The sequence below is a fragment of the Convolutriloba macropyga genome, chromosome 9 (genome assembly GCF_964194025.1).
Source record: "Convolutriloba macropyga chromosome 9, txConMacr16.3, whole genome shotgun sequence".
NCBI classification, from domain to species: Eukaryota; Metazoa; Xenacoelomorpha; order Acoela; family Convolutidae; genus Convolutriloba; species Convolutriloba macropyga.
Genome location: NC_134476.1, coordinates 13232547 through 13260166, shown reverse-complemented (window position 1 = coordinate 13260166; position 27620 = coordinate 13232547). Strand labels below are relative to the sequence as shown.

The window sequence follows — 27620 nt, the reverse complement described above, 5'->3', positions numbered from 1 at the left end:
ATTAGAATGTCAGTTACTTCAAAAAATAGAAAAGAAAAGTTTCCAGCTCACTGCTGGATTGCCACCAAGTTGCTGACCATCTTCAAAAAAACTTTCTACTGATAACTTGAAAACATTACTGACACTTTTCAAATTTCTATCATTTCCAAAAATACAAAAATGGTTAATTTTTTGCAGCACATACTGTATGCTAAAAAAACTTTTTGAGTTGAACCGTTTCTTTGATATATGCTAGGAACGATCTATTAGCTTACGAAAGTATTTTTTTGCAATTTTATTTGTCACGTAGTTAACTTGAAGGCTGTCCGCAAAGAGGAAAATAATTTTTGAAAATCAAAGCAAGTAATCTCGATTCTACTTTTCTCCCAAATTGATACTTGATTGTATGGCATCTTTTGCTTTTTTTCCAGTCATATTGCTCAGAAATAGACAATTTTCAGTCAAATTTTATCCACAAGATGAGAAAGTTACCTTACAACTAAACATCCCGAATATTTGCCAATTTTTAAAACCGCATTTCATAAAACCTTTGAAAGAACTGTTCAACTGATAATTTTGAAAACATTACCGATATTTTTATCAAACTTCTATCATTTCTAAACAACTAAAATTTACCTGATGAACAAAATTTTCAGACCTTGCAGCATCAATTATTTTGTTTCCTATAAAAGATTGTCCTATTACTTTACTGTAAACTTTATAAATTTGTTAGTGGGCTGACATGCGGTTGATGCCAAAGAAAACCTCTTTGAGTTGAAGCGCATATTTACAATCCTCGACGTATGCCAGGAGCGATATGTTAACTCACGATAGTAATTTTTGTTGCACCTGTTTTTATTCGTCACTAAAATGTCGTTAACTTAAAGTCTGCTTGCAAAGAGAAAAAAGTTTTTGAAAAGCAAATCAAATAACCTTGATTCTGTTTTTCTCTCAAATTGATACTTGACTGCATGGCACATGCATGGCTCTCTTTTAAATCTTACTGCTTAGAATTACGCAGTTATGTGTTAACATTTTTCCATAAGATGATAAAGTTATTTAACAGCCAAACCTACCGAACATTTCTTAAGTTTAAAACCAAAACATAATTACCATTTTTTTATGCTTATACCTCAAAAAATAGCTTTGATATTCTTTCTCTGGCCCAAGGTTGCTTAAATATAGAATTTGAATATAACTGTTTTGATTTTCAGAGTCTTCGAGGGAAAATCTTCTGGTTTCAATTGATGGAATGGTTTGATATTCGTCTTGAACGAAAAGTTATACAGAACAAGTAAATTCTGTTTTGAAAGAGCAGTCAACTGTTATTGTTTTCGCGTTACATAATAATTAGGTCGATAGATATTAGACAAGATTTTCTTTCATTATAATAAAAGCAGAATATAAAGTTCTCTAAATGCTTTTAGTTCTTTCAAGATAATGCAAAGAAACCAATTAATTGTCTGACCGTAATGAAAAACCTGACAAGCTTGAGAGGTACGTTGGAACATTTTTTCTCCACATAGAATCGCACGAGCCGTCTTCTCTGATTCTATAGTTAGCTTCTGCTTAGAACTTAAAAATTGATTCCTCGTAGCAGAGCGCACTAATCTAAAGTTTGATAATGGCCCAAACTGAGTTTTCAAAACGATCAAACCAGAATGAAGCCAAAAAGACCAAACCAAACAGTAGAAACATCTGCAACCAGACTCAGTACCAGACTAAAGAGATAGAACGCAGTTAATTGACTCCCCCGATCCAAATATATCGAAAAAATATGTACCATATCTGTAACAAGAATAAAAGTATATATATTCCCCCTTGTGCCCCCCCCCCCAATTATGTTATGCGCCCCCAAATTACCGCACGTTCCATTACATAGTAATTCATTAAGCGACAATATGATACGTGAATCTGGGGATGCAAACTCTTCGATATTTAGCTTGAAAAGTTTTTCAGTACCATCGACATGAAAGAAGTTTCCTGTGCATTTTTTTCTTCAATCTTTTTTATTTGTTCAGCCAGCCATTTGTCAACATAGTTTTTGTCATCTGGCTCTTCCGGAATTGCCCCGAGATAACTAACGGCCAGGGGCAAGAACACGACGTAATCTTCGCTTAATTTGGAAATTTCCAGCGCCCGAGCTCTCATAATCTTAAAGTACGCCTCTTTTTTATCCTTATCTCCAGTTTCTCTAGCCTTGGCCAGTTTGAATTTAGTTTTGCTGAAGTAGGCACAGCAAATGTTCAGGCTTGTGATGAAGTCTTGAATAGCTGGGATCAAGTACTGGACTGTCAATAAAACGGCGGTTCCGGCGATGTCTGCGTTCTCTTGTTTGGCAATTGCCATTGCTGTATTTTTTGCCGCATTGCGCTCACACCCTGCCGCTTGATGTGAGGAATATAAGTACGAGATACCGCATGTTGCCACCGCAAATAACTTTCTGAAGTCTCTATGTCCGCTGGCGTCCTTTTTACATTGCCTAGCTTCTTTTTTAAGCTTTTCAGATTCTTCGCGATAGAAGGCTTCTAGTTCACCCATTAATTTTACCCCTAACTCCGCCTCCCGCTCATTTTCGTGCAGCTTCGAAATGATATCTTTGTGAAGCTCAATCACAATTCCGCAAAATTTTACTAATTCGTCCAAGTCTTCGACAACCGTGTCCAAAATGTCAGCCCAGGTTGAGTAGTCGAGGTCCAGAAAATAATCCAGAAACTGAGAAATTTTTAGCATTAGTTTTTCTGTCATGGGCAGGACTTTGGCAGCATAAACGATAGCTTGTTGTCGAACCAAGTCACGAACTCGCAAGAAAGTTTCTGTTGTAACATCTGATCCAGTGACTTGATTTTCTCCAAACAGTGAAAGCAGACCACTACTGAAATAACCCAGGTCTTAGTCGGATCATTTAAAATTTTTGGATCTTTTCCATTTGTACCCCCAGTACGTTATGCTCCCCCAATTACAAAGAGCATGGGTCATTACATGTTAAATCATTATGTAAAAATATGCACGAGCGTCATGGGGGTGCAAATACTATGCACCCACTAAGCTGGGGGGGCACAAACGGAAAAGATTCAAATTTTTGGTAATCAAACTAGATCATAGATTTGCATTATTTCTTAATAGTCATACGACTTATATCAAATTTATGTCAAAAATGTACCCAAGAACTATTGTTGAGTTCTTACCTGATTTACATTTTGTGATATTCTTTTGAGCGATCGGGTCATTGCCAGCTGAACCGTTCATCTCAAAAGTTAACTTAGTGAAACTACAAAAAGCTATACGTTTGTCGGAAAACTCGAAAACTACGAAAATCGGAAAACTTTAAACACTTTGCGAGCCGCCTAAATATTAAACAAAAACCAAAGAACAAAACAGCTCACTCGTATTCAAAACGAAAAAAAAACAGAAAAAATGGAGCATCCAATATCTGACACTAAAAAGCGTTGAGAATCGCAGTTAGTTACCCCCATTAGTTAGAGGTTTGAACTCTCGGCACAATTTTAAACAAGCTTTAAGTGGGTTACTTTGCGATTTATTTGTTTTATTTTATTGTTCCGAACCTCTTGAGGGAGAGGAACTATATACTCAAATGGGTTTTTTTTGTTCAGTCAATTTTGACCGATCGATATATTCATCATACAGAGTTGTGAGTGGTATCATTAAAAAGCCCCTCCAGCGTAGAATATGAAAATTAAATTTTTTTTTCAATTTCGTTTTTTACAGGGATTTATCGAGATTTGAACTTTCGTGAATAATAGACGAATTTGCGTTGTTTTTATTCAATTTTTCCGGAATTTCGACTAAAATTTCGTCAATTTTGCTAAAAATTGTGAAAACTGTTAAAAATAGTACTGTTTATTTTGTTTTTACAGCCAAAAAAGTGTTGTTGGCTATTTTGATCCAACTCTTCTGACTGAAATTTTGGCTACGTATTTCAAAATTCAGTCTTTTTCATCAAATGTTGTACAAAATAATATACTTTAGTCCATTTTAATTAAATTTGCCTGAAGTACACAAACCAAAAACAAAAAACACAACCTTTGTAAACTGAAAAAGTGATTTAGTCTTACTTCCAATTCTATTAAGAGTTCTCTAGAAGCAAAATCTTGCCGTTTTCACTAATTTACTCTATGATTATCAATAACGCACCATTTATTTTTACTCCTTTAACTAACAAATTATATAGATCTCAAGCATTCGAAACAATTGAGTGTTCTAAGTGGACAAACAGTAATAGCGGGACATGTTTTGGTCCAATCTTCGACTGTTACGATCGAAAAAAATACTTCGGATTGTAATCAGTCGGTCTTTTTTAAAAAAAAATCGAGTTTTTTATGATAATTAAAGTAAAGAACAGAACAACTTACATCACAGCTCACTGTTGATAGGTCCAAATGGCTTCCTAAACAGTTCCAATTTATTTTTCTGTACTCAAAAGATTTTGGTTGTTTTGACTTTTATAATTCTTTTTTTTAATTAAACAGTGGCTTTTTCGAAAATTGCCAATATTTTTCTTTTAATTTGGTCAGCTTGTGGCTTAGTGTCAGCAAAGAAAGAATGCGACTTTTTTCTCTTCTTTCTGTTGAATTAAATGTGCATGTTCTTGCTGTATTATGCGTTAAGTTACGGTTTTTTGGCTTTAATACTACTAGATTTCAAAATTATTTTTTGGTTTTCAGGTATTGGCATTTTTCACGTTTTTTTCTCATTTTGTCACATTATCACATTCTTGACCGTTCACAAATTAAAACATTGGCCCCCGAAATAAGGCATAATTGAGCATATAAAGTCTTGAAAGGCATATAATACGGTTTAAATGACTTCGGCATCCCTTTCTCGAAGAATTTAATTGATTTTTTTACAATTGTCTTGAACTGTCGTTTTTACTTTGTCTTTGTAGTCGTATGAAATTAGCTGGTATGAAAATGTTTTTTGTTGCATTTGAAATATTTCGCATTATTCGTCTATTTGTTTCCTAGTCTGGTTAATTACAGGCCACATATAACAAGGTTGTTGTTGAGGGAAGGTGCAAGTTACAAAATCTATTTTTTATATGCATTTGTTAGGATATTACTGGCTTGGACGCGGGTTTTTCGCGCAAAAAATAAACTAGTTATTCTTTTCTCTATATATTTAACGTTCTTTTGTAGACGTAAACATATTTTGAGTTCCCACAGGTCTCTAGCACTTCCTTGGACGAATAGAAGAACTTATTTAATTTTTTTTTATTTTTTAGGCTTTCAAGACTTTGAAAATGTGTTTTCGAAAAAAAAGTTTGAATAAATTTTGCACTTTTTCTTCTTTTTGGTCTAAATTTTATCTCTTCTCATTAATGAGAAGGCCTATAACACATTCTTGGAATTTAGGAAGGCTCAATTAATTAAATTTTTAGGGGCTAAAAAGGACATTACGGCTGCAACATTTTCTCGCAAATTTCAATTGAAGTTTTTTGTTTCCTCTCTTTGTTGTTCTTTTTGTAACCAAAAAATCATTAATGACAGGTCATACGAAACTCCTATGGAAAAGCATGTAATCAGAGACTTTCTGGATGTTTTCAATTGGAATCGACTGGTTTTCCTTCGAAATAAATGTTTATAATAAATTTTAGCCAATTTTTTTATCTTTGCTGTTTTTTTGTTCCTTTTGTCTATGTGATACCTAGTCTCGTTAATTACAGGTCTAATATGACATCATTGCTGTCATGGTTAGGTGCAAGTGAAAAAAATATATTCGTTTTAGTAAAGAAGTCGTTTTGAATTTATTGGCTTTGACAGATATTTTTCGCACAAAGAGTAAACTAATTTTTGATTTTTGTCTATTTTTAATGTCTTTTTTTCTAGACTTAAGACATGTTCTGTAAAATTACACATCTCATGCATTTCTCTTGGACAAATAGACAAACCCCTTGCATTAATGGGTTTTGTAGTTAATGGCTTTCATGGATTTGAAAATAATTGTTCACGAAAAAAAACAAAAGTGTTAATTAATTTTTCCCCTTTTCTAATTTTTTGTTCTACTTTTTACCTATTCTCACTAATGATACCTGGCTGTATCACTTTTTGGCGTTTGTGGAAAGCTTGATTGAACATTTTTTGGGGGCAAAATATGGCATTAAAGCTTCGACAGCGTTTTCTTGCAAGTTTCAATTGATTTTTTTTTGTTTTCTCTGCTTGTTGTTCTTTTTGTAACCAAAAAATTATTAAGTACTGGTCCTAAAGAACTCCTATTGAAGCGCATGTAATCAGAATTCTAATGGATGTTTTCAGTTGCAATCGATTGGTTTTCCTTCGAAATAAGAGTTTATAATAAATTTTAGCCAATTTTTTTTATCTTTGCTGTTTTTTGCTCCTTTTGTCTATTTGATACCTAGTCTCGTTAATTACAGGTTTAGTATGACATCATTGCTGTCATGGGTAGGTGCAAGTGAAAAAAATATATTCGGTTTAGTAAAGAATTCGTTTTGAATTTATTGGCTTTGACAGGTATTTTTCGCACAAAGAGTAAACTAATTTTTGATTTTTGTCTATATTTAAAGTCTTTTTTTCTAGACTTAAGACATGTTCTGTAAAATTACACATCTCATGCGTTTCTCTTGGACAAATAGACAAACCCATTGCATTAATCGGTTTTGTAGCTAATGGCTTTCATGGATTTGAAAATAATTGTTCACGAAAGAAAAAACAAAAGTGTTAATTAATTTTTCCCCTTTTCTTATTTTTTGTTCTACTTTTTACCTATTCTCACTAATGATACCTGGCTGTATCACTTTTTGGCGTTTGTAGAAGGCTCGATGGAACATTTTTTGGGGGGCAAAATTTGGCATTAAGGCTTCGACAGCGTTTTTTTGCAAGTTTCAATTGATTTTTTTTTGTTTTCTCTGCTTGTTGTTCTTTTTGTAACCAAAAAATCATTAAGTACTGGTCTAAAAGAACTCCTATTGAAGCACATGTAATCAGAATTCTAATGGATGTTCTCAGTTGCAATCGATTGGTTTTCCTTCGAAATAAGAGTTTATAATAAATTTTAGCCAATTTTTTTATCTTTGCTGTTTTTTGCTCCTTTTGTATATTTGATACCTAGTCTCGTTAATTACAGGTTTAATATGACATCATTGCTGTCATGGGTAGGTGCAAAGGATCAAAATTTATTCGTTTTAGTAAAGAATTCGTTTTGAATTTAATGGCTTTGACAGGGATTTTTCGCACAAAGAGTAAACTAATTTTTAATTTTTGTCTATATTTAAAGTATTTTTTCTAGACCTAAATTATTTTCTGTAAAATTACACATCTCATGCGCCTCTCTTGGACAAATAGACAAACTCATTTCATTATTCAGTTTAGTAGCTAATGGCTTCCATGAATTTGAAAATAATTGTTCACGAAAAAAAAACAAAATGTTAATTAATTTTGCCTTTTTTCTATTTTTTTGTTCTATTTTTTACCTATTTTCACTAATGATACTTGGCTGTATCACATGTTGGCGTTTGCGGAAGGCTCGATTGAACATATTTTGGGGGCAACATATGGCATTAAGGCTTCGACAGCGTTTTCTTGCAAGTTTCAATTGAATTTTTTTGTTTTCTCTGTTTGTTGTTCTTTTCAGGTCTTACGGCCCTCCTATAGAAGCGTATGTGATCATAAACATATTGGATGTTTCCAATTGCCATCTTATTGTTTTCCTTATATTAAATTTAATTGTTTTTAGAAATAAAGCACATTTTTTCTATCTTTGCTGTTTTTTTTTTTGTTCTTTTTTGTCTAAAGGTTACCGAGCCTTTTTATAGAGTGGTACCATATCTTTTCTAGAGAAGTAAAAGTTATTTTGTTTATTTTCAGTTTTATACGATGCTATTTTGAGCTTTAAATTTTTTTTTTAATGGACATAAAGTTTTGTATGTAATTAATGTTTGTTGTTATTGTTGATTGATTTTGTTGTTCGTCTTGACATGCTTTCTTAATAATGACTGATCTCATCAATATAATGCGGCATTTTTGCTCCACTGAGTTATTTGCACTGAGTTATCTTTATTTACACACCTTTTTTAGAAAAATATTTGAATTTTTGGGGTTTTTTATCTGTTCTTATTTGGTAGACATTCAAGCCAAAAATGTGGATGAGCGGGGTCGGAACTTGACGCGCGAACGCAGATTACCGAGGCTCCTTGTTTCTCTTTAATCTTGTTTTTTATTCTTAGAAGCACATGCGAACAGCCTCAGTGTGACTTGATATTCCATTATTAATAAATAACGCATGGTGATTTGTAGGTTGATATTTTGAACTTGTAACTTTTTTTACATGACGGTATGACTTCAATTTACATGTTTCAAAATTGGGGCAAACGACAGCCATTGAATGACAACAAATCTGTCTTCACCTGGCAAAATGGTGTCAAAGTGAGATTCACGGCTTCTCAGTGATTCATTGAGTCTAATTTGTTACCGATGACCATATTAATGATAACGAAGTTTATTGCTACTAAACAAACTCCTCTGTGATATGGCCAGCAGCAGATTCAACATTTCTTTTTTCTTTTTTCTTTCAGTTTTTCAGTTATTCAGTCTTAAATTTCAGTTTTTCTTTTTTCAATTTTTTCACAGCAATCATGCTATTATTAATAGGATGGTGTTATTCTGTTGTTTTTTTCACAGTTCAATGAAAAAAAGAGCTTCAAAGATACTAAAAACAATTTAGCAAGTAGTATACAGACGGGTTTGAGTCGTGGACAGGTTATAGACCTAACCGTCCCAAAAATAGGTAGTGACCAGGCCGACCAAACTCTGGTTACCGTTGGCCCGACGACACAGGTTTCGGTCACGGTTGGCCAGACTGAACAGACTCTTGTACAGATCATTGGCTCAACCAAACAGACCCAAGCTCAGATTTCTGACCGGATCATGAGCCAAAACACTGGCCGGAACGAAAACAATTTTGCACATATCATTAGCCAGATCAAGGAAAACCTAGACCACACCCTTGGACAGACCCTCGGTTAGACCCACCAGATCCTAGACCAGTCCATTGGACAAACAATTGGGTTCCCCATTGTTAAATAATTAGTATACGGACATTACTATTTCAACTTTTTTAGTTTAAGTTCCAGCTGCGGTTTAGAATTCTGACAGAGCTAACAATTATGTTTGAATAAGAAGAAAACGTACCAGAAAGTGAGAAGATATACCGGTGCTTCTGAAAGATTCGTAAGAAGTTCTTTCGTTTCCTCGTCCAAATCATGCGATTCGGTCTCTGCCATTTCTGAAATTAAGCAATCTTTTGGCTTTGAAAATGTCAACGGATGTAAAAGAGGAAATTATTGTACGAAATTTGCGCAATTTGCCAAAAAAGTTGCAAGAATTGTGCTGAGTGCATTGACAGTTTAGTTTTAAGTGCTACATGTGTTGTATAAAAAATAACGTTCCTCAACACATTCTTACAAAAGCACAACTATACAAATTTTTCAGCATATCTATACAGTTGAGCTCGTCCAAAATTTCTGAAATCAGCGCTCTCAGCATAATACTTATTCAACTTCAGTGGGATTCTCGCAAAAAAATTAGCCAGCTTTGTCAGCCAATTCCTCGCATAAATTGAAAACATTTTTTTCCTATTTCTTAAATAATTTCAGCACTTCAGAAACAGAGATATATTTAACGTTTTCATGCATGATTTGAGAACATTTCTTACAAGTGTTCACATATTTTTCAGCACAGTCTTCTTGTGAATTCAATCTCCAGAACTCAGCAAATTTTCGGACAATTTTTTCAAGCATTTCGAAAAATTCATCACAGTTGTGAAATTTCAGAAAATATCAACCCTTTCAGCTTACTCATCAAAAAATATTAGCCTAATTGTTGTGATAAACTTATTAAACAGTTTCAGAGATGGTGAATGAAAGTCTAAAGGATCTGGTTCAAGTGGAAGAGGGCGACGATGCACAAACCAAAAGCCTTAAAGCAGCTATTCGGATGTTGATGAAGAAGGTCGAACAACAAGACGGTGTCATTGCTGAGCTGAAGAATAATCACCACTTGATGTATGAAAGTATCAAAGACCAAACAAACGAAATTTATTCCTTGTCTGGACGAGTGATAGAGTTGGAGAGATATTCTAGAAAGTTGTGTCTCATATTCTCAAATGTGGAACTTGAAAACCCTGTAGCCACGGTACTATCAATTATGAAGAATTGTAAGCAGATAAACATCAGTGAAGCAGACCTTGCCGCATGCCACCCAATACAGAACGGAAAACAACTTGGGCCCATTATTGTTAAATTCATATATCATCATCATCGGGATCTAGCATGGAATCGACGAAGTTGGCTAAAGAACTTTCAAAACTCCGCAAAAGGGAAAATCTATATTGAAGAGTGCTTAGCTCCCAGTGATCGACAACTTCGTGTTGCTGCAAAGCAACAAGGCATCAGGACTATTACCAGGAAGCAGCAAATCTTTGCAATCAATGAAAATATTCTCAATGCTAACCCTGTGAAAGTGCAATCTGTTGAAGAATTGGAAGATTTCAGAAAAACGGAGAGCTCAGCCCAAACGTCATCAAATATTGCCCGACGAAATGTTTACGAAATCCCACAAACTCTCATGTTCTCATCGCTGCCGACTCTAACCAGAAAGCCCAAAACTCCTATGTCGGTCTCTGACCCAAACAGGAAGAAACGTAGTCTGGGCGCAATTCTTTCTCCAGTTGATGAGTCAATCGAAACGTAAGAGCTTGCTGGAAGTGTTGCCAAATTTCTTGTTCCAGCCTTATTATAGCACTCAACCCCAGTAAAGTCCGACGAAGAACTGAGGACAGTGTCCAGGAAACAGAAGATGAGGAAATGGATGATCTATCTGCCAAAGAAATTGCGGAACAGCAATTGTCAACTGTTTTTCGGAACGACTAATATAATCCCATCTACTAAAAATCTAGAACTTGTTTAAGTGTTCTCCATCTAAATGTTAGGTCTATTCGAAAACACATAAATGACTTGGAAGCACAAGTGTGCAGCCTTGAGTCCCAACCTGATATACTATGCTTAACTGAAACATGGCTTGGCGCCGGCGATGATGAAAACTGTTTTCGCGTTCCTGGCTACAATCAAAGCCTTATAAAAAACCGAAGTGGTAAAGGAGGAGGTGTCATGCTTCAAGTGAAAAGTAACTGTTCTATCTTGAATGATATTCATGTTACTTTTGATGAAGCAATTTGTGCAGATATTGAAAAATCAGGCTATAAGTTAAGAATCCTAGTTGTTTATAACAAGCCAAGGACCGACAAATTGGAAGTCATTGACCTACTTGATCATAACTTGGAACAATTGTCACAGCCTTCCCTTCATTTTGTGGTTTGCGGTGATTTAAATTTAAATGTTTTGGAATCTAATCTATTAGTGAACAGATATAAGACTTAAATCGAATCAAATTGTTTTGAGTTTTTTGATTTGGCACCTACTAGAATCACAAGTTCCACCTCCTCCTGTATTGATCATATCATGTATCAAAACATAGTGAACCCAAATTGAGAAGTGCTTTCTTTTCAGTCTTTTTCGGATCACTTTCCGGTTGTTTCAACGTGGTCTTTCAAAACTGAATCATCACATAATCCAACTGTTTTTCGCGATTATTCGTTTCTTATGTGCTCGGAATCGTTCGTTTGTTATGTAGAGGCTTTGAGCTGTGAACTCTCAAAAGACATGAAAGATATAAGTCTCGAAAGTTGTGCCAATGATGCTTTCAATACTTTTAACTCTTGTTTCACAGGTGTTTTGAATCAATTTGCTCCTCTTATAAGTGCTTCAAATGCTGCAAAGTCTAATTCTTCTATCTGGCTAAATAATCGGCTCAAGAATCTCCGCTCGAAAAAAAATCAAGTGCACAGACACTGGAAGAAAACAAGGGATCAAACATCGTTTAATAAATTCCAAAAACTCCGCTCAAAGTTCGAAGCGGAATTGAAAAAATCGAAAAAGCGTTTTTATACTGAAAAGTTTAAATATTGTATTGGGGACTCAAGGCAAGTTTATAAGTTACTGAACGATATTAAAGGCTCCAACAATAGTACAAAAGTCGCTGCTCTCAACAACTGTACAGACTCTAGTGAAATTGCCCATAAGTTTAATGAGTACTTCACTGGCATTGCCAACGAGCTTCGGAAGTCACTTCCCAATGCTCCATGTAGTACAGAACTGGAAACTGTACATCATTCAATGTTCCTACGAAAGGTTTCTATGGCAGAAGTACTGGAGATATTGATATCGTTCGAGAATAAATCTTCGTCTGGCGATGATAATGTTAACATGATCATCGTAAAAAAGTCCGCTTCCGTTATTGCTCCTTATTTAGAACTACTTATCAACTGTTTATTTGCACAAGGTGTGTTCCCTTCTGATTTAAAGCAAGCTAAGGTTATTCCTCTGCATAAAGGTGGATCTCGTTTAGATGAAAATAACTACAGACCGATTTCTCTCTTAAAAGTTTGGAGTAAAATCTTTGAGAGGGCAATGTTTGTGCCTTTATATCAGTATTTTGAGAATTTTAATCTGCTTTATGAAAAACAATATGGTTTCCGCAAAAAGCATTTTACAATTGATGCGCTGGTTAACTTTTCCGAAAAAGTAAGGCTCAATGAATTTAGAGGCCGTGTTACAAGTTTCTTTCTTGATTTAAAGAAAGCCTTTGACACTATTGACCATGGGATTCTTCTTAATAAGTTAAGCGATTATGGCATTCGAGGCCATGTTCATGCTTGGTTTGAGTCTTATCTGAGAAGCCGCTCGCAAAAAGTAACTGTAAACCATAAATCGTCCGAATGGCTACCATTAAAGTTTGGAGTAACGCAAGGATCAATTCTTGGGCCTCTTCTGTTTATAATATATGTGAACGACCTACCCAAGTTGTGCAGCAATGTTGATATCCTTCTTTTTGCTGATGACACAAACATGACTGCCATCGGTTGCTCAGACGCAGAAATTGGCATGGACCTTATTAAAATTAAAAAGTGGCTTATAGCCAATAAACTTGTGTTAAACTCTTCAAAAACATATCAATTAGACTTTAGAGGTGCTTCCAAACAGTCATTTATGTTGAACAACAGTGCTATCAATGTTTTTCCTATGTGTAAGTACTTAGGTGTATGTTTGGATTCAAAGTTTTCTTTTCAGTCTCATATTGATTCAGTAAGGCAAAGACCCGGAAAGCAATGTAGCATTATATCTAAACTGCGTCATTATGTTCCTCGTAAACAACTTTTGCGGTACTACGATAGTAACGTAAAGTCCATTATTCAGTATGGAATTTTGGTATACGGATGTTGTATTTTTAGTAGTCTTTCTGCAGTTTTGGCTCTGCAGAAAAAGATATTGAAGTTTACCTTTTTCAGAAAACGGTGCGACTCCTCTACGGACCTGTTTGTTAATAATAGAATATTGACCGTGTACAAACTTCATTTGTATGAGCTACTAAAGTTTGTGCTGCGATCACTCTGGGGATTACATTCGGAGTCGTATTGAAATGAAATGTTCGTTTTTGAAAAACCTAATATTACCAGGCGTTCTAATACGGGATTTTTGAAAGTGCCATCATACAGAAAAAAAATTGAAAGGAACTCTGTTAGGTGCCGTGCAATCAAGTTATATAACCTTCTAGTAGATTCGGGTGTGTTTCCTAGTGATATTCGTTCGTACAATGCTTCAAATATTATTAATTTTTATCACAAATTGAAAAACAGTTTTTTGGTCGATAACCCTGCTTTAGTTCAACTTATATTCGCAACCTAAATTCCCATGGGAAAGTTACCCCCTTTGCCTGCATGCTACGCGAGTACCCAAATGAAGTTGGCTTTCTGGTGAAAAAAAATGACCCTCTGAAACCTTCTAGTTTTCGAGATATCGACGTTTTTGTGATTTTTTTGCGTTTTCAGTCAAAATGAGCCTCTACGACACTTAGAATATTTTTTTTTTAAAAAAATTGTCTCCCCTTTTCTTCTTGCCTTCACCTGCGCCAGAGTCTCGTGTGGTTTTCTATGTAGCGCTACTTGCTGCAATTTTTTTCATTGTTTTGAATTTTACCAAAAAACTTGGTATATAGTTATACATGAATTTTTTTTTGATTTAATACTATTTGGTTTAGTACCCCGTAGGGTAGGCTGTAAAGAGGATCTGTTGATCCCGTTGCCTGTCCTTTCCGAGTCTTATGCTTTAGCTTGTTATTCGTTTCTGTAGTGTCTTCAATATATTCTGCTAAATTTTCATTATATGTATTTGTTTTGTACTCGGAAAAATAAATTCTTCATATCCCCACAATTCTTCAAATATCGATACATGATAATAATGAGAAAAAAATTACTTAAAAATGCAAAAAAAATCTAGAATTGGGTATCAAAAGTTTCGGCAAAAAATAAAAAAATAAATACTAGAAAGTGTTAAAATTGGATGCTGAAAAGTGCAAAAATTGTGTAAGATAAGTGTTCAAAATATGCCAAAAAGTTGAGGAAAACGTGGAAATTATATAACTGAAGTGATGATGAACAGGTAAAAATTGTGATGGGAAAATTTGCTTGATGAATGCTGAGTGTTCTGAATGCGCGCAAGTGTTTAAAAACATCAAAAATGGTGCAAAGGATTAAAAGAAATGTGATTAATGAGAAATGTGAAAAACTGATAAATCACTGCAAGGACTGCTTAATCTGTGTACAGTTAGCGCAGGGCAATAGGAGAAGGCTATTATTCTAGATACCGCAACGCGAGGCTGGTAACGTTAGCAACGCGGATATCTTTTTCGTTCGAGCTTCTACTGAAAAATATCAATGATAAGCGTTGACAGACGTTGAACAAAAGTTATCAACACCTTGAACATAAAAATTTTCCGAGAAAATCTTCCATATTTATCCGTGTAAGTATTGACAAGTGCTGAAATCATGCGTTCACAAATTCAGCAAATTAAACCGACTATTATGTAAGATTTGATCGCTGAAAATACTTGTTTTTTTTTGGTTTTCAGTGCATGTCACAGATAGTTTTCGATGGAAGCCTCAAACTGGGTGATACCCTGTTGAGAAAAAAAAATCCACGTTGCTCAACTTAGAGCAAAATTGCAAAAATAATTTGTTGTTTGGAAAACTTACGAAACTTAGTACCATATTTATCTGTGGCACCAAAATAACTTTATTGACTTGTTGAATCTCAATTGACAGCACATTAATCAGGGCTATAAAGAAAATAGAAAACGGGCCTTGTATAAAAATTATAAAGTTTGCCAAGATGCTGACATTGAGGGATGAACTATCCTGCTATTACTTTAGTTTGTCCAGAAACACTGAGCGCAGGCGAGGATGAGAAATTAGGAAAAAAAGAAAAGACATTATTTTGTTGAAAATTCAGAAAGGCAAGTGTTACTTTGATTTTTGTGATTTTTTAAATGCCTGAGGAGTAAATTAATTACGACACCTGATGAGACCTGAGCATGGCGCCATAATGATCTCGACGTATAGGGCACGATTAAATTTTTTTCTGTTCACTATTGATGTATTTCAGAAGCTAAACGTTCAGTAAAAATCCGAATTACAATGTCGCCGCTTTCGCGGTTTATCCTACATTATATCAGCAGACGGTGGATTTATACACTCCAGTGCCCAATTTGGTACTGAAATGATGTAAATTCACCCTATTCCATGTTTGCTTTACACAATTATACACAATCGCCACCAGATAAACTTTTGCTATCTTTATTCTTAAATTGAGGATCAATTGTCGAACCAGGAAGAGATAGAGCTCGCTGCGCAAGCTGCCGAAGTGTGTGTACGTGTTTGTGCGTGTGTTCGTGTGAAAGCGTGTGTAAGTGTGTGTGTGTGTGTTTGTGTGTGTGTGTGTGTGTGCGTGTGTGTGTTTGTGTGTGTAAGTGTTTGTGTGTATTTGTGTTTGTGTGTATGTGAAAGCGTGTGTGTGTTTGTGTGCGAGTGAGTGTGTGTGTACGTTTGTGTGTGTTTGTGTTTGCGTGTGTTCGTGTGAAAGCGTGTGTGTGTGTTTGTGTGTGTGTGTGCGTGCGTGTGTGTGTGTGTGTGTGTGTGTGTGTGTTTGTGTGTGTGCGCGCGTATGTGTTTGTGTGTGTATGTGTTTTTGTGTGTGTTTGTGTTTGTGTGTGTGTGTGCGCGCGTGTGTGCGTCTGTAAGTGTGTATGTGTTTGTGTGTGTATGTGTTTGAGTGTGTTTGTGTTTGTGTGTGTGTGTGTGAAAGCACGTGTGTGTATGTGTTTGTGTGTGTATGTGTTTGTGTGTGTATGTGTTTGTGTGTGTTTATGTGTTTGTGTGTGTATGTGTATGAGTGAGTTTGTGTTTGTGTGTGTGTGAAACCGTGTGTGTGTGTGTGAATCAAGGCATGTTCTCTTGATCCACTTTTTCGGTCACATATCATTTTTTGGTTCTCCGCGTGTCGTTTAAGCCTTCTTTTTCTTGTCTGACGTCGGCTATGTGAGAACAATTGAGTAGATTGTGTTCAAATGTCTCTTCAATCGCATCTTCTGCAAAGATCTGTCTCGCTATTTTTTGTCTCCAGTATCGGAGTTCATGGTGACGGCTAGACTTCATTCTACTGATTTCCACTTGTTGTTCCGGTTAATCTTCTTCTTGTGGGTGCCTCGTCGCTCGTGTACTTCTTAATTGTTTACGTGGCAGTGTCATGAGAGTATTTGCCATTCTGTTTCGTACTTGTATCAAGCGTGTCTGCCTTTCGTTCCCATCGACGCCAACGTGACTTGGACACCAGATGAACAGAAGGCTAATCTTCCTGTCATTGTATTCCTTGAAGAAAGACAGTGCTTGCAGCGCTGTTCCATTGTGTTGACAACTGAAAGCCAGTCCGTGATGAACTTCAATAATTGGTATGAGTATTTCTCTTGACCGGTCTTCAGTGCTGTTTTCAAGGCCATTAATTGGGCGCGGAAGGACGATGTGAAAAAACTCGCTGGTTGCGCAATTTCCAGTCGATCTTCTCCTACTACAACTACTACAATGAAGACACCCGCTTCGCCATTCCTAATGCTTTCAACTGCTAATCCATCGGTATAGCCGGTGGCCTCTGTTACCTCTGACTAGACGATTTGTGCACTCACTGATTCGGTTCATCCAAATTGGAGGGGCGGGCTCCGTTGAAGCTCTTTTGGTGTAGGGCGTTGTTATTCTCTCCTCCACACTGCTTAGACGTAGGAGCTTGACGAGAAAGCTTGCGTACGAGGAGGAGAAGTCGTCTAAGTTTTGTTAATTATCGAAATTTTATTATCAACAATATTAAAATCTGAAAAGGCCCGAAATTAACTAACAATCAAGGTCTCTGATACAGCTTTGTTGAATTTAGGACGGTTTTGTTCCTAAATTGTTTCAATGACGTCTTTCGTTAAAAGCTTCAAAACTGACAAAAATTTTGCAAGTGGTCAAATTTAAATTGGCAGCATTTTGAGAAAAATGGTTTGTATATCTATACAATTTCTTGTCAAAAATTCATGAAAATTGACTTTATCATCCTCAAATTATTAACTTTATGATTTTGCTTCTCCGGAAACTGTGATAGTCAATTTTGAGGAGTGAGCATTACAAAATTTAGATAGTTATTGGGACATACTAAGAGAGATTTTAAAATTGACGTGAGTAAAAAGACTGAATAATTTTGTTTTTTTTTTTTCACATCACGGTAAATTGAATATGTTCTCCATTTTTAAAAATTTACAACTCATAAACTGTTTAAAAAACACTTTCTCATCAGTGAGCACATCAGATTTTGATTAACATATGCAGAGCCGAAAAAATGATTTTTTATTTTGTTATTCGCTCTGAGAATTTTTCGGAAAATAGCGACAAAACTCAAAAGAATTTTTGTTAAATCTTGAACTCTTGTGTCTTTTATACCATTACGGCGACCCATAAAAATGTATTATTCAAAAAGTATAACGCCTTTTAATGCGTTGAAAGACAGTTTTGCATTGACACTTTAAAAAAAAACAGCTGACCAAAATTGGGAAATCGCTGGATATGCACGACCCTTGTTACCTTATTTTTGTTTTCATTTCAGCAGTCTGTAGCCTGATCGAAGTGTAGAATTTTGTAATTTTGTCGTTAGAAAGCTTATGCAATACCAGCAACAAGCAATGTTATAGCCAGAGACAGTTAATTAAGTAAGTTCAACAATCAAAAGAAAATTTTCTATCAAAACTAATTAATGATCTACACTAAATCAAACCAATTCAATCACTCTCTCCGCAAGTATCCACAAATCCGTTTTTTTACTTCCTATCCCTGATAGCTAAAATAAGTTCTGCCCCCAGAAGCTAGGTTACTGGCCAGAAACTTATTATCTTCACAGTCAACTATTTTGAATAACTTTGCAGTTTCATTCACTGCAACTGCGAAACTTTTTTTTTTCGCAAAGAACTTTCAAACAAAAACAATTTTCTCACTCTGAGAATCAACTGCTCCACATGAGCTCTCTCTCGCTCTCTCTTATTTTCGTGACTGTCGAACTGCTGTTTCTGAGCCTCATAAGTCTTTCTCTCAGACTTGCTCACTCGCGTCTAATCGTTTTTCTTGTGCCTAAGGGTATTCAACCTTATCAGTTTTTATCAGCAAAACGTAACGTGTCGTTCCTTTTAGAACAATTTGACCTAACGTATAAGTGCAATAGAGGGCGTAGAAGTTTGGTCAAGGGCTGCAGTTTATCTTATATAATTGTTTGCTCAATATGACCGGAAATTTGTGAACAACTCGCTTTGAAAAAATCAAGATCCAAAAAAAAGTATGTTTCATGTTCAATAGTTCTTTTACAAGTACATTTATTCTCTTTTTGTCCTTTTCCATTTTACTGATATTTTTCTGATTCAGCCCTTAAAAACTTTCTAACCCATTTTAGATCCAGCAATGTTTGTTTTAATCAACATTAAATGATTTTCTTATATTCACAGTGAAGAAAAAAAATCATAAAAACTAATATCTTTTTGCCTTTTCCTTTATAGAATATTCGTTAGCGTTAATACCATGAAACTGAACTGTAATTAGTTTGCGTTCTTCACGCATGAATGAGGTGTTTGGTAGATATTTTGACTCTGATATATTTTTTTAGATGCACAAAAAAGTCAGTTATCGTCTCTTTTTTGTTTGTTTTGAAAGCCAAAATGAACCTTTTCAGGTACTGGAAAAGGGCCCTTGTTTTTTCAATGTGTGAAAAATTGTCCAAGGAAAGATCAGTTAAAATTTCATGGTGACCGGACTTGAGGAACTAGGATTTTCAGGACTTGGGGGTGGGGTCGCAAAAATGTGGACGCTTGGTTTTTCAGCGTTTGGGTTTCTCTCTATCAGAATATCCTTCAAACAAACCTTGTGCTCTTTTGGACTTATCAATTTTTTCTAAAGATTACTGCGGAGCAATAATTAGTCCGACCTCAAACATCGAACTCACTTCATAACTCGTTGTTTCCGACAAAAATTCTCTTTTGCAAAGTTTTTGACCTTTTGAAGCTCCAATACTTTAGTTACTGCTATTTCTCGACAATAATGATCCCTTCCACTGTTTGATTACCAGAACTATAGCACTGTTTCTTTTACCAAGCTCTAGTTACAATTAAATTCCGTAAATTTCCCAAATTTCGCTGATATACTAAACTGTATGACAATTTGAAAATCAGAACACCAATAATTTTTTGCCTTTTTTACTCAGATTTGTTCCGCATATGCCCCTTAATCACACATTGACTCTGATAATATCTTTCCACGGGATGCTCCTCATGATTGCCTAACGACATTTCATCCAAAACTACAACTATATAAACAATCAAACAAAAGTTAGATTCAGTTCCAATTTCAGTTTCAATTCTGTAGTCATATCCTTTCAACCAACCTTCTAATCTATTTAATTTTCTTTTGATACAAAAACCGTCTAGTTATTCTACAAAAAAAAACAAAAAAACCTGCCCACTTACACCATAAAAGACCCATTTTTAGTTATGAAACCTCTTTTTTCATACCATTCACAAAATAAAAACAATTGGTAAGATTAATTTTTACTATACAGGACACTTTTTCTTCAACCAATAAAACTGATGGCAAGTATTTTTATCTGCTTTTATTTATTTTCCTTTCTTCATGCTGTGGGTAACCATTAGATTCAAACAACGTCCTTTTTCTGGGAAAAATTCAATAAATTTGGCCGACAAATCCTTCAGAACATATCTTTTGTTTTTCTCCCTTCGTTAGCAGTAATTTTTTCTAGTTAACATACCTATTATATACTTCCTGAAAACACTAAACAGTAACCCCAAACTTCTAGTTTTTTATAGGGAATAAATACTCACTTTTATTATACCGAAATGGTTTTTAGGGGGTCCTTTCTTTTTTTCTGCTGTTAACATACTTTGTTGCTTTCGTTTATTGACCTCAGAGTTTCATTCTGAATATTTCTGACAAATTGATCACTTTGCTGAGCTAGCCTCCCTTTTTTTTACTTAAATAACAATTAATCAATTCGCTCCAACTTAAATCGCTCAAGTTCGTTCCTTTTGTTTACATAGTCAATATGTTCAAGATTAGCTCCTAAACTCTGCAAACTAATAAACCACCCAAATTGCAAATTTCTATGTCATATAAGTTCAACGATTTGAAGTAGAATTTCCACACTTCTCCCTCCTAGACTATTTTTCTCCTGAATAAAACAAAAAAAATCCGTCGGTCCATGTGTACTAACACACTTTCTCCTTAGCACAGAACTATTCTTTTGGAGCTTATTTAACCTACGTAAGTGTGAGCCATTTAAATAGAGCAGGTTAGATAATTGAATGGATGTCCAATTTCAGTCTCCTTTTTCGACATTTTCTTTCGTATGCGCCACAAAATCCTGGATGACTGACACTCCAAATTCAATTTTTGTCCACTTCTCTTTCCGACTGACACTTCGCTTTCCAAACAACAGCTTGCACAAGTCAGGGTACTCCAACTGCAGTCTTCTCTGATCGTCACTCTCCTTCAACAGGTTTGGAGGAGAACTACACAACACCTTCCTCCTAAATTGTACTATCTCTTCTTGGCCGGATACGCCCATCGTCAACTGATTCCGATTAGTGCCTAATGCTTTCTTGACTTCAAAATCAGAGGACTGCTCCCGTTCATTATCTTGCTTAAAATAAGAGCTCTTGAGGTATTCTGCCACTACATTCTCTCCAAAATCAAATGGACAACCATTTTTTCCATCTTTCTGAAATTTCAGCTCCAGATCACGTTCCCTTGAAGGTAACACTGACTTATTGTCACCAAACTCTCCCTTCTGGATGTGGAACACTTCACAATCTGATTCGCTAGTTGAACATTTTCGGAGTAAGATTTCTTCTGCAGTAGAAACCTTACTCTGCCCCAACATCAGTGACTGCTCAATCGAGCTTTGAACAATTTCTTTGCTCTGAAGAATTCCATCACTTTCAGCATGGGAGAAACTCGCTTCCAAATTTCTCTCGCCTGAGTGGGGTAGTTGAGGCTCCCAGTTTAGTGAACTGTTTTTCTTGCGATGTGGCTCTTCCAGCTTAATTTGAACTAAACCACAAACCAAATCACCCGAGCGAACACCACTTCCATCTTGGCCATCAATGAAAGTGTCAGAAATTACTAATTCTTCAGCAGTTGAATGGTCACAAACATCAAAAGTAACTGATTCAACAGCTGCCGCTATTCCTGCATTGAAGCTCTGCCTCTCCACCCCTTCCAAAGTTGCAGGCACTAGCTGAAGCGAAGTTCCATAACCAGTTTCGTCTTCCTGTATATTATCCCCGCTGCCTCCATCAGTTGTGGAAATTTTTTAGTCCGCGTTTTAATTTTTATCTGTTTCATCAACTGTGTTTTCTTTCCAAATCTTAAAAAAAAAACTTTCGCCTGCTTTCGCGGGTGTTGTCAATTTTTTTTCTTTGCTCCATTCTGTAAATCTATCCGTTTTTGCCTTGCTTTGCAACCCTTGGTTTCCATGCAAAACGCATCGTCTGTTGGGAAAGTGACAAAACCCTCTTGTACTTTCTCACAGCTATCGTTAGATGAAGTTCGGGTCAAACTAAGTTGATCATTGTGCTGCGACCCAGTACTCATTCTACTCTGGCGTGAGCTATTAGCAATCAAATGCCCTCTAAAATTATATTCTGATGTTGTGGCCAAATCACTTTTTTGAGCAACACTAAAATGCGGCATAGCTGTTTCTCCGGCATCTATCCATTTGCCAAAGTACGGCATACAAGGACTGGACATGATTTGTTCATGAGGTATCAATTTTCTCGAGCAGGTCTTCCCAAATGTCAATTCGTTTTTGTGAGTCGACGCAAAGATTAGAATTACTTTGCCGATCACAAAAATTTAGAAGGAACACATCGTCGTCCATGCATTCAAATTTGTCTTCATTTTCACTATCGAAGAAGCTGTCGTCATCGCTAAAATCGTCGTCACTAAAAGTTGCATCAGATTTCAACTTACTGCTACCAATTTCCTCAAGTGCTTCATTTCTCAGTTTTCCAACTTTCACGTTCTTACCATTGTCCCACCGTGCAATGCATCGATCCACCATTTCCTTGAACTGTTCATTTTCGGACTTGGGCTTTGTCGTAATCTGCTTCTCTTTTCTCTGTCATAGTCAAAACTTTGACTGCCATCAATGACGTCAAGAATCTCCGCACTGGACAGACTGCCATTTAACTGGGAAATGCTTCTTTGTCTCTCGTCTCTGACATCAGGCTTCTCTTCGAGCACTGCTTTTACCCCAAAAACCAACAGCTTTTATGGCAGACCACTGTATAGCAGAAGAACCCTTTGTCAATATTCCCGTCATAACTGATTTGACGCTATCGGTTGTCACTTGAACGGTTTTCTTTTTAACTGATTTTGGAGTCCTCTCTTGACGCGGTAACTCTTCTCTGTCAACAAAGTCACTTTGAAACACTGCTCTGTCAACTTCACACTGTAAAGCCTGTTTCTCGTTTTCCTCCTTCTCTATCAAGTATCGCTAAAACACATCCTCATAAAACTGTGGGTTGTTGGACAGTCTCATATCAAGGAAGTACAAAGTTTCTTGAAGAGTCCAAGCACGAAACTTTTGATCGCATTTCAAAAATTCATGTGGCAAGTAGATCAATGCATCAAGAGCCCAACCGCACAACTTCTCTGGCAAATATCTCTTGACATCCTCTTCTGTCCACATGAACACTTGACAAACATCCAAGTAATACTCACGTCAGTCCTCCCAAATTGCATACCCAGGCGAAGGAAAATGTTTTATAAATCCGAATTCTGCCATTGTTCTCCAAAAAGCTTCACCGTATCTTGAACTCTCCTCCGGAGCTTAAAGTTCTGCTGCAAATATCCTCAGCTCTTCTTCTCGTCTCTGTCTGAGAATCCTCTTCAATCTATCTGCTCTGGTACTTACACCGCTACGCTCAGTTAGAATACTCGTCCCGAGAAAAATGACTGACTGTCTTCCAAAATAACCCTCTCCGTTGCTCAAATTCTCACAATCTCCTTCGGTCCACAACACTTGTGATCTATTTCCCATTGTCTTCGACGTGTTTCTCGACTTGCTCTGCGTCGAAAGTCGCCAGCTTTGAGAACTTGTTGCAACTCTCACAAAATTCTCTTCACACTCGTACTCAAATTTTCTGAATAACTCTTTTTTTAACAAAAGAGAGCCCATCCAGGAGCACCACTGTGGAATTTTGTATTTTCGTTGTTAGAAGGCTTCTAGTTGGGGACTGATAGCGCCCAAACCTCTGTCAAATTTCCGAAAGATATTTTTGGTTATTCCTCTTTTTCTAGGGAGTGTACTGTGTTGTCCCCAAAAAATGTTGCTCTTTCGGCTGCTTGAAAACTTCACTCTGAATAATTGAATTAATAATCAAATTATGCAATACCAGCAACAAGTAATGTTATAGCCAGAGACAGTTAATTAAGTAAGTTCAACAATCAAAAGAAAATTTTCTATCAAAACTAATTAATGATCTACACTAAATCAAACCAATTCAATCACTCTCTCCGCAAGTATCCACAAATCCGTTTTTTTACTTCCTATCCCTGATAGCTAAAATAAGTTCTGCCCCCAGAAGCTAGGTTACTGGCCAGAAACTTATTATCTTCACAGTCAACTATTTTGAATAACTTTGCAGTTTCATTCACTGCAACTGCGAAACTTTTTTTTTTCGCAAAGAACTTTCAAACAAAAACAATTTTCTCATTCTGAGAATCAACTGCTCCACATGAGCTCTCTCTTGCTCTCATGTTTTTGACTGTCAAACTGCTGTTTCTGAGCCTCATAAGTCTTTCTCTCAGACTTGCTCTCTCGCGTCTAATCGTTTTTCTTGTGCCTAAGGTTATTCAACCTTATCAGTTTTTATCAGCAAAACGTAACGTGTCGTTCCTTTTAGAACAATTTGACCTAACGTATAAGCGCAATAGAGGGCGTAGAAGTTTGGTCAAGGGCTGCAGTTTATCTTATATAATTGTTTGCTCAATATGACCGGAAATTTGTGAACAACTCGCTTTGAAAAAATAAAGGTCCAAAAAAAAATGTGTTTCATGTTCAATAGTTTTTTTACAAGTACATGTATTCTCTTTTTGTCCTTTTCCACTTTACTGATATTTTTCTGATTCAACCCTCAAAAACTTTCTAACCCTTTTTAGATCTAGCAATGTTTGTTTTAATCAACATTAAATGATTTTCTTATATTGACAGTGACAAAAATTATCAAGAAAAACTAAGATCTTTCTGCCTTTTTCTTTGTAGAATATTCGTTAGCGTTAATACCATGAAACTGAACTGTAACTAGTTTGCGTTCTTCGCGTTTGAATGTGGTATTTGGTAGATATTTTGATTCTGGTAAGAGTGTTGTTTTTTTCATAGAAGCACAAAAAGTCAGTTATCGTTTCTTTTTTGTTTAATTTAAAAGCCAAAATGAACCATTTCAGGTACCGGAAAAAGCCCGTCATTTTTTTTATTGTGCAATAAATTGTCCTAGGAGTGATCTGTTAAAATTTCATTGTGATCGGACTTGAGGAACTAGGGTTTTCAGGACTTGGGGGTGGGGTCGCAAAAATGTGGACGCTTGGTTTTCTAGCGTTTGAGTTTCTCTCTATCAGAATTTCTTTCAAACAAACCTTGTGCTCTTTTGGACTTATCAATCTTTTCTCAAGATTACTGCGGAGCAATAATTAGTCCGACCTCAAACATCGAACTCACTTCATAACTCGTTATTTCCACTAAAGTTCTCTTTTGTAAATTTTTTGACCTTTTGAAGCTCCAATACTTAGTTACTGCTTTTTCTCGACAATAATGATCCCTTCCACTGTTTAATTACTAGAAATATAGTACTGTTTCTTTTACTTAGCCCTAGTTACAATTAAATTACGTAAATTTCCCAAAATTCGCTGATATACTAAACTGTATGACAATTTGAAAATCAGAACACCAACAATTTTTTTGCCTTATTTACTCAGATTTGTTCCGCATGTGCCCCTTAATCACAAATTCACTTTGAAAATTTCATTCCACGGGATGCTTCTCATGAGTGCCTGACGACATTTCATCCAAAACTACAACAATATAAACAATCAAACAAAAGTTAGATTCAGTTCCCTTTTTTAGTTTCAATTCTGCACTCATTTCCTTTCAACTAACCTTCTAATCTATTTCATTGCCTTTTGATACCAAACGTTTCTAGTTATTCTACAAAAAAAAACGAAAAATTTGCCCACTTACACCATAAAAGAACCATTTTTAGTTATCAAAACTCTGTTTCATACCATTCACAAAATGAAAACAATTGGTAAGTGTAATTTTTACTATACGGGACTCTTTTTCTTCAAACATAAAATTGGTGGCAAGTACTTTTATCTGCTTTTATTTATTTTCTTTTCCTCATGTTGTGGGTAACCATTAGATGTAAACAACGTCCTTTTTCTTGGAAAAATTCAATAAATTTGGCCGACAAATCCTTCAGAACATATCTTTTGTTTTTCTCCCTTCCTTAGCAGTAATTTTTTGTAGTTAACATACCTATTATATACTTCCTGAAAACACTAAACAGTAACCCCAAACTTGTAGCTGCTTATAGGGAATAAATACTCACTTTTATTATAGCGAAATGGTTTTTAGGGGATGCTTTTTTTGGGATTTGGGGGGAATTCATAAATAAATATTGTTGCTTTTCCCATGCACTTCCATTCTTTTTTTCTGCTGTTAACATACTTTGTTTCTTTCGTTTAATGACCTCAGAGTTTCCATTCTGATATTTTTTGACAACTTGATCACTTTGCTTCTTTGCTTAGCTAGCCTCCCTTTTGTTTATTTAAATAACAATTAATCAATTCGCTCCAATTTATATCGCTCAAGATCGTTCCCTTTGTTTACATAGTCAATATGTTCAAGATTAGCTCCTAAACGCTGCAAACTAATTAACCACCGAAATTGCAAGTTTCACTGTCATGTAAGTTCATTGATTTGAAGTAGAATTGCCACACGAAGTATTAGGAACCTAGCTTGAAGATTGTTGCTTTCAAAAAAACTGTTTGGTTTTCTGAAGTTTTATTGAACAAAAATGGACGAAATATTGAAAACTAGTGGTGACCGCTCACTTTTTTGTTTTGCTTCACCAATTGTCTTTTCAAAAGATCATTCTATTGAGAGAAAAAACGAAAAAATTAATCCTGGTTGTCAGACTTCGAAATAATTGTAGGAAACCGATTTGTGAGCGGGAAATTGCAAAAAGCACAAAAGTTTGTAGATTTTGTTTGTTGATGTTTTTCGGCAATCTCTGTCCTGTGAATTGACCACAAACACTTGATTCTTTCAATTGTGGAAACGAGCAAATTTGGATGAAACTTGAATGGCAAACAATGCCACCATTCTTCCAAAACTTTGCTGCACCCTAAAAATTGATTGAATCTGTATAAAAACATTTAAGTTATTTTGCAATTTAAATTTGATTACCTGTGTGCTTCATAGAACAAATGGGTTGTCAAATAAGGACTCGGCGATTATTAGTGACATTAATCAGTTTAAATTTGCTATCAATGGTACGCACAAATATCGTTCTTTGTCTGTGAAAATTTAACTCGCTTTTGTGTTCTTTGAAAGTTTTAAAACTGACTTTTCGTATTGCTTCTCTTTGTTTGGCAGAGGTCTCTCAAATATACAAAAGAAATTGAGACAAAATTTTGACTTACGATACAAAGTAAAATGTTTTAATTGAAGAATCGACTGCATACTCTTACGTTTCGAATTAAAATTTACGTTGACTTTTCTTCAAATATGTTGTAACCAGAATGTGTCCAGAAACCACAAATTGAAAGTGAATTTTTATTACAGAGGTATTGTAGAATATAAGATAAATCAATATAAAATATAGAAACGTTAAAAGTTAAAGAAACGGTAAAAAAAGCATAAAGATAAAAGTTAAGAATATGACGAATAAAATAAAATTTTGTTCAGCTAGTCTTTTTCAGTTCAGGTTTCAAAAATATTTGATCTATAGTTAGGAAATTGCCCTATTTGATCCAGCCAGGTATTGGGGGTACACAAATTCTTAACTTTATAAGTCTTTTCTTAAAGTCGACCTCTCAACTGGGGAATGCTGATGCAATTGTCTAACCATACA

The 27620-nt window shown here is 35.5% G+C and overlaps 1 protein-coding gene across 2 annotated transcripts; it reads right to left on the bottom strand.

Annotated features, from left to right (window-relative positions):
• Positions 1 to 1858: 1858 nt before the first annotated feature.
• Positions 1859 to 27211, bottom strand: LOC142346050 (uncharacterized). 2 transcript variants are annotated; one of them, XM_075398537.1, is made up of 3 exons: positions 26954 to 27211; positions 9144 to 9237; positions 1859 to 2851 (listed from the first exon to the last, which is right to left on the bottom strand). In XM_075398537.1, exons 1-3 carry the CDS (start codon positions 26964 to 26966, stop codon positions 1918 to 1920), a joined length of 1041 nt encoding a protein of 346 aa, XP_075254652.1. In that variant the 5' UTR covers positions 26967 to 27211; the 3' UTR covers positions 1859 to 1917. The 2 variants fall into 2 exon arrangements, with proteins under 2 accessions (XP_075254652.1, XP_075254651.1); XM_075398536.1 differs by having other exon boundaries at positions 1859 to 2854; positions 26954 to 27210.
• Positions 27212 to 27620: the final 409 nt, after the last annotated feature.

Excerpts from the sequence above, each read along its gene's own strand:
- LOC142346050 (XM_075398536.1), bottom strand. Across the intron at positions 2,855-9,143 it reads GTATATCTTCTCACTTTCTG|TAGTGGTCTGCTTTCACTGT; the intron begins GTACGTTTTCTT and ends GGGTTATTTCAG.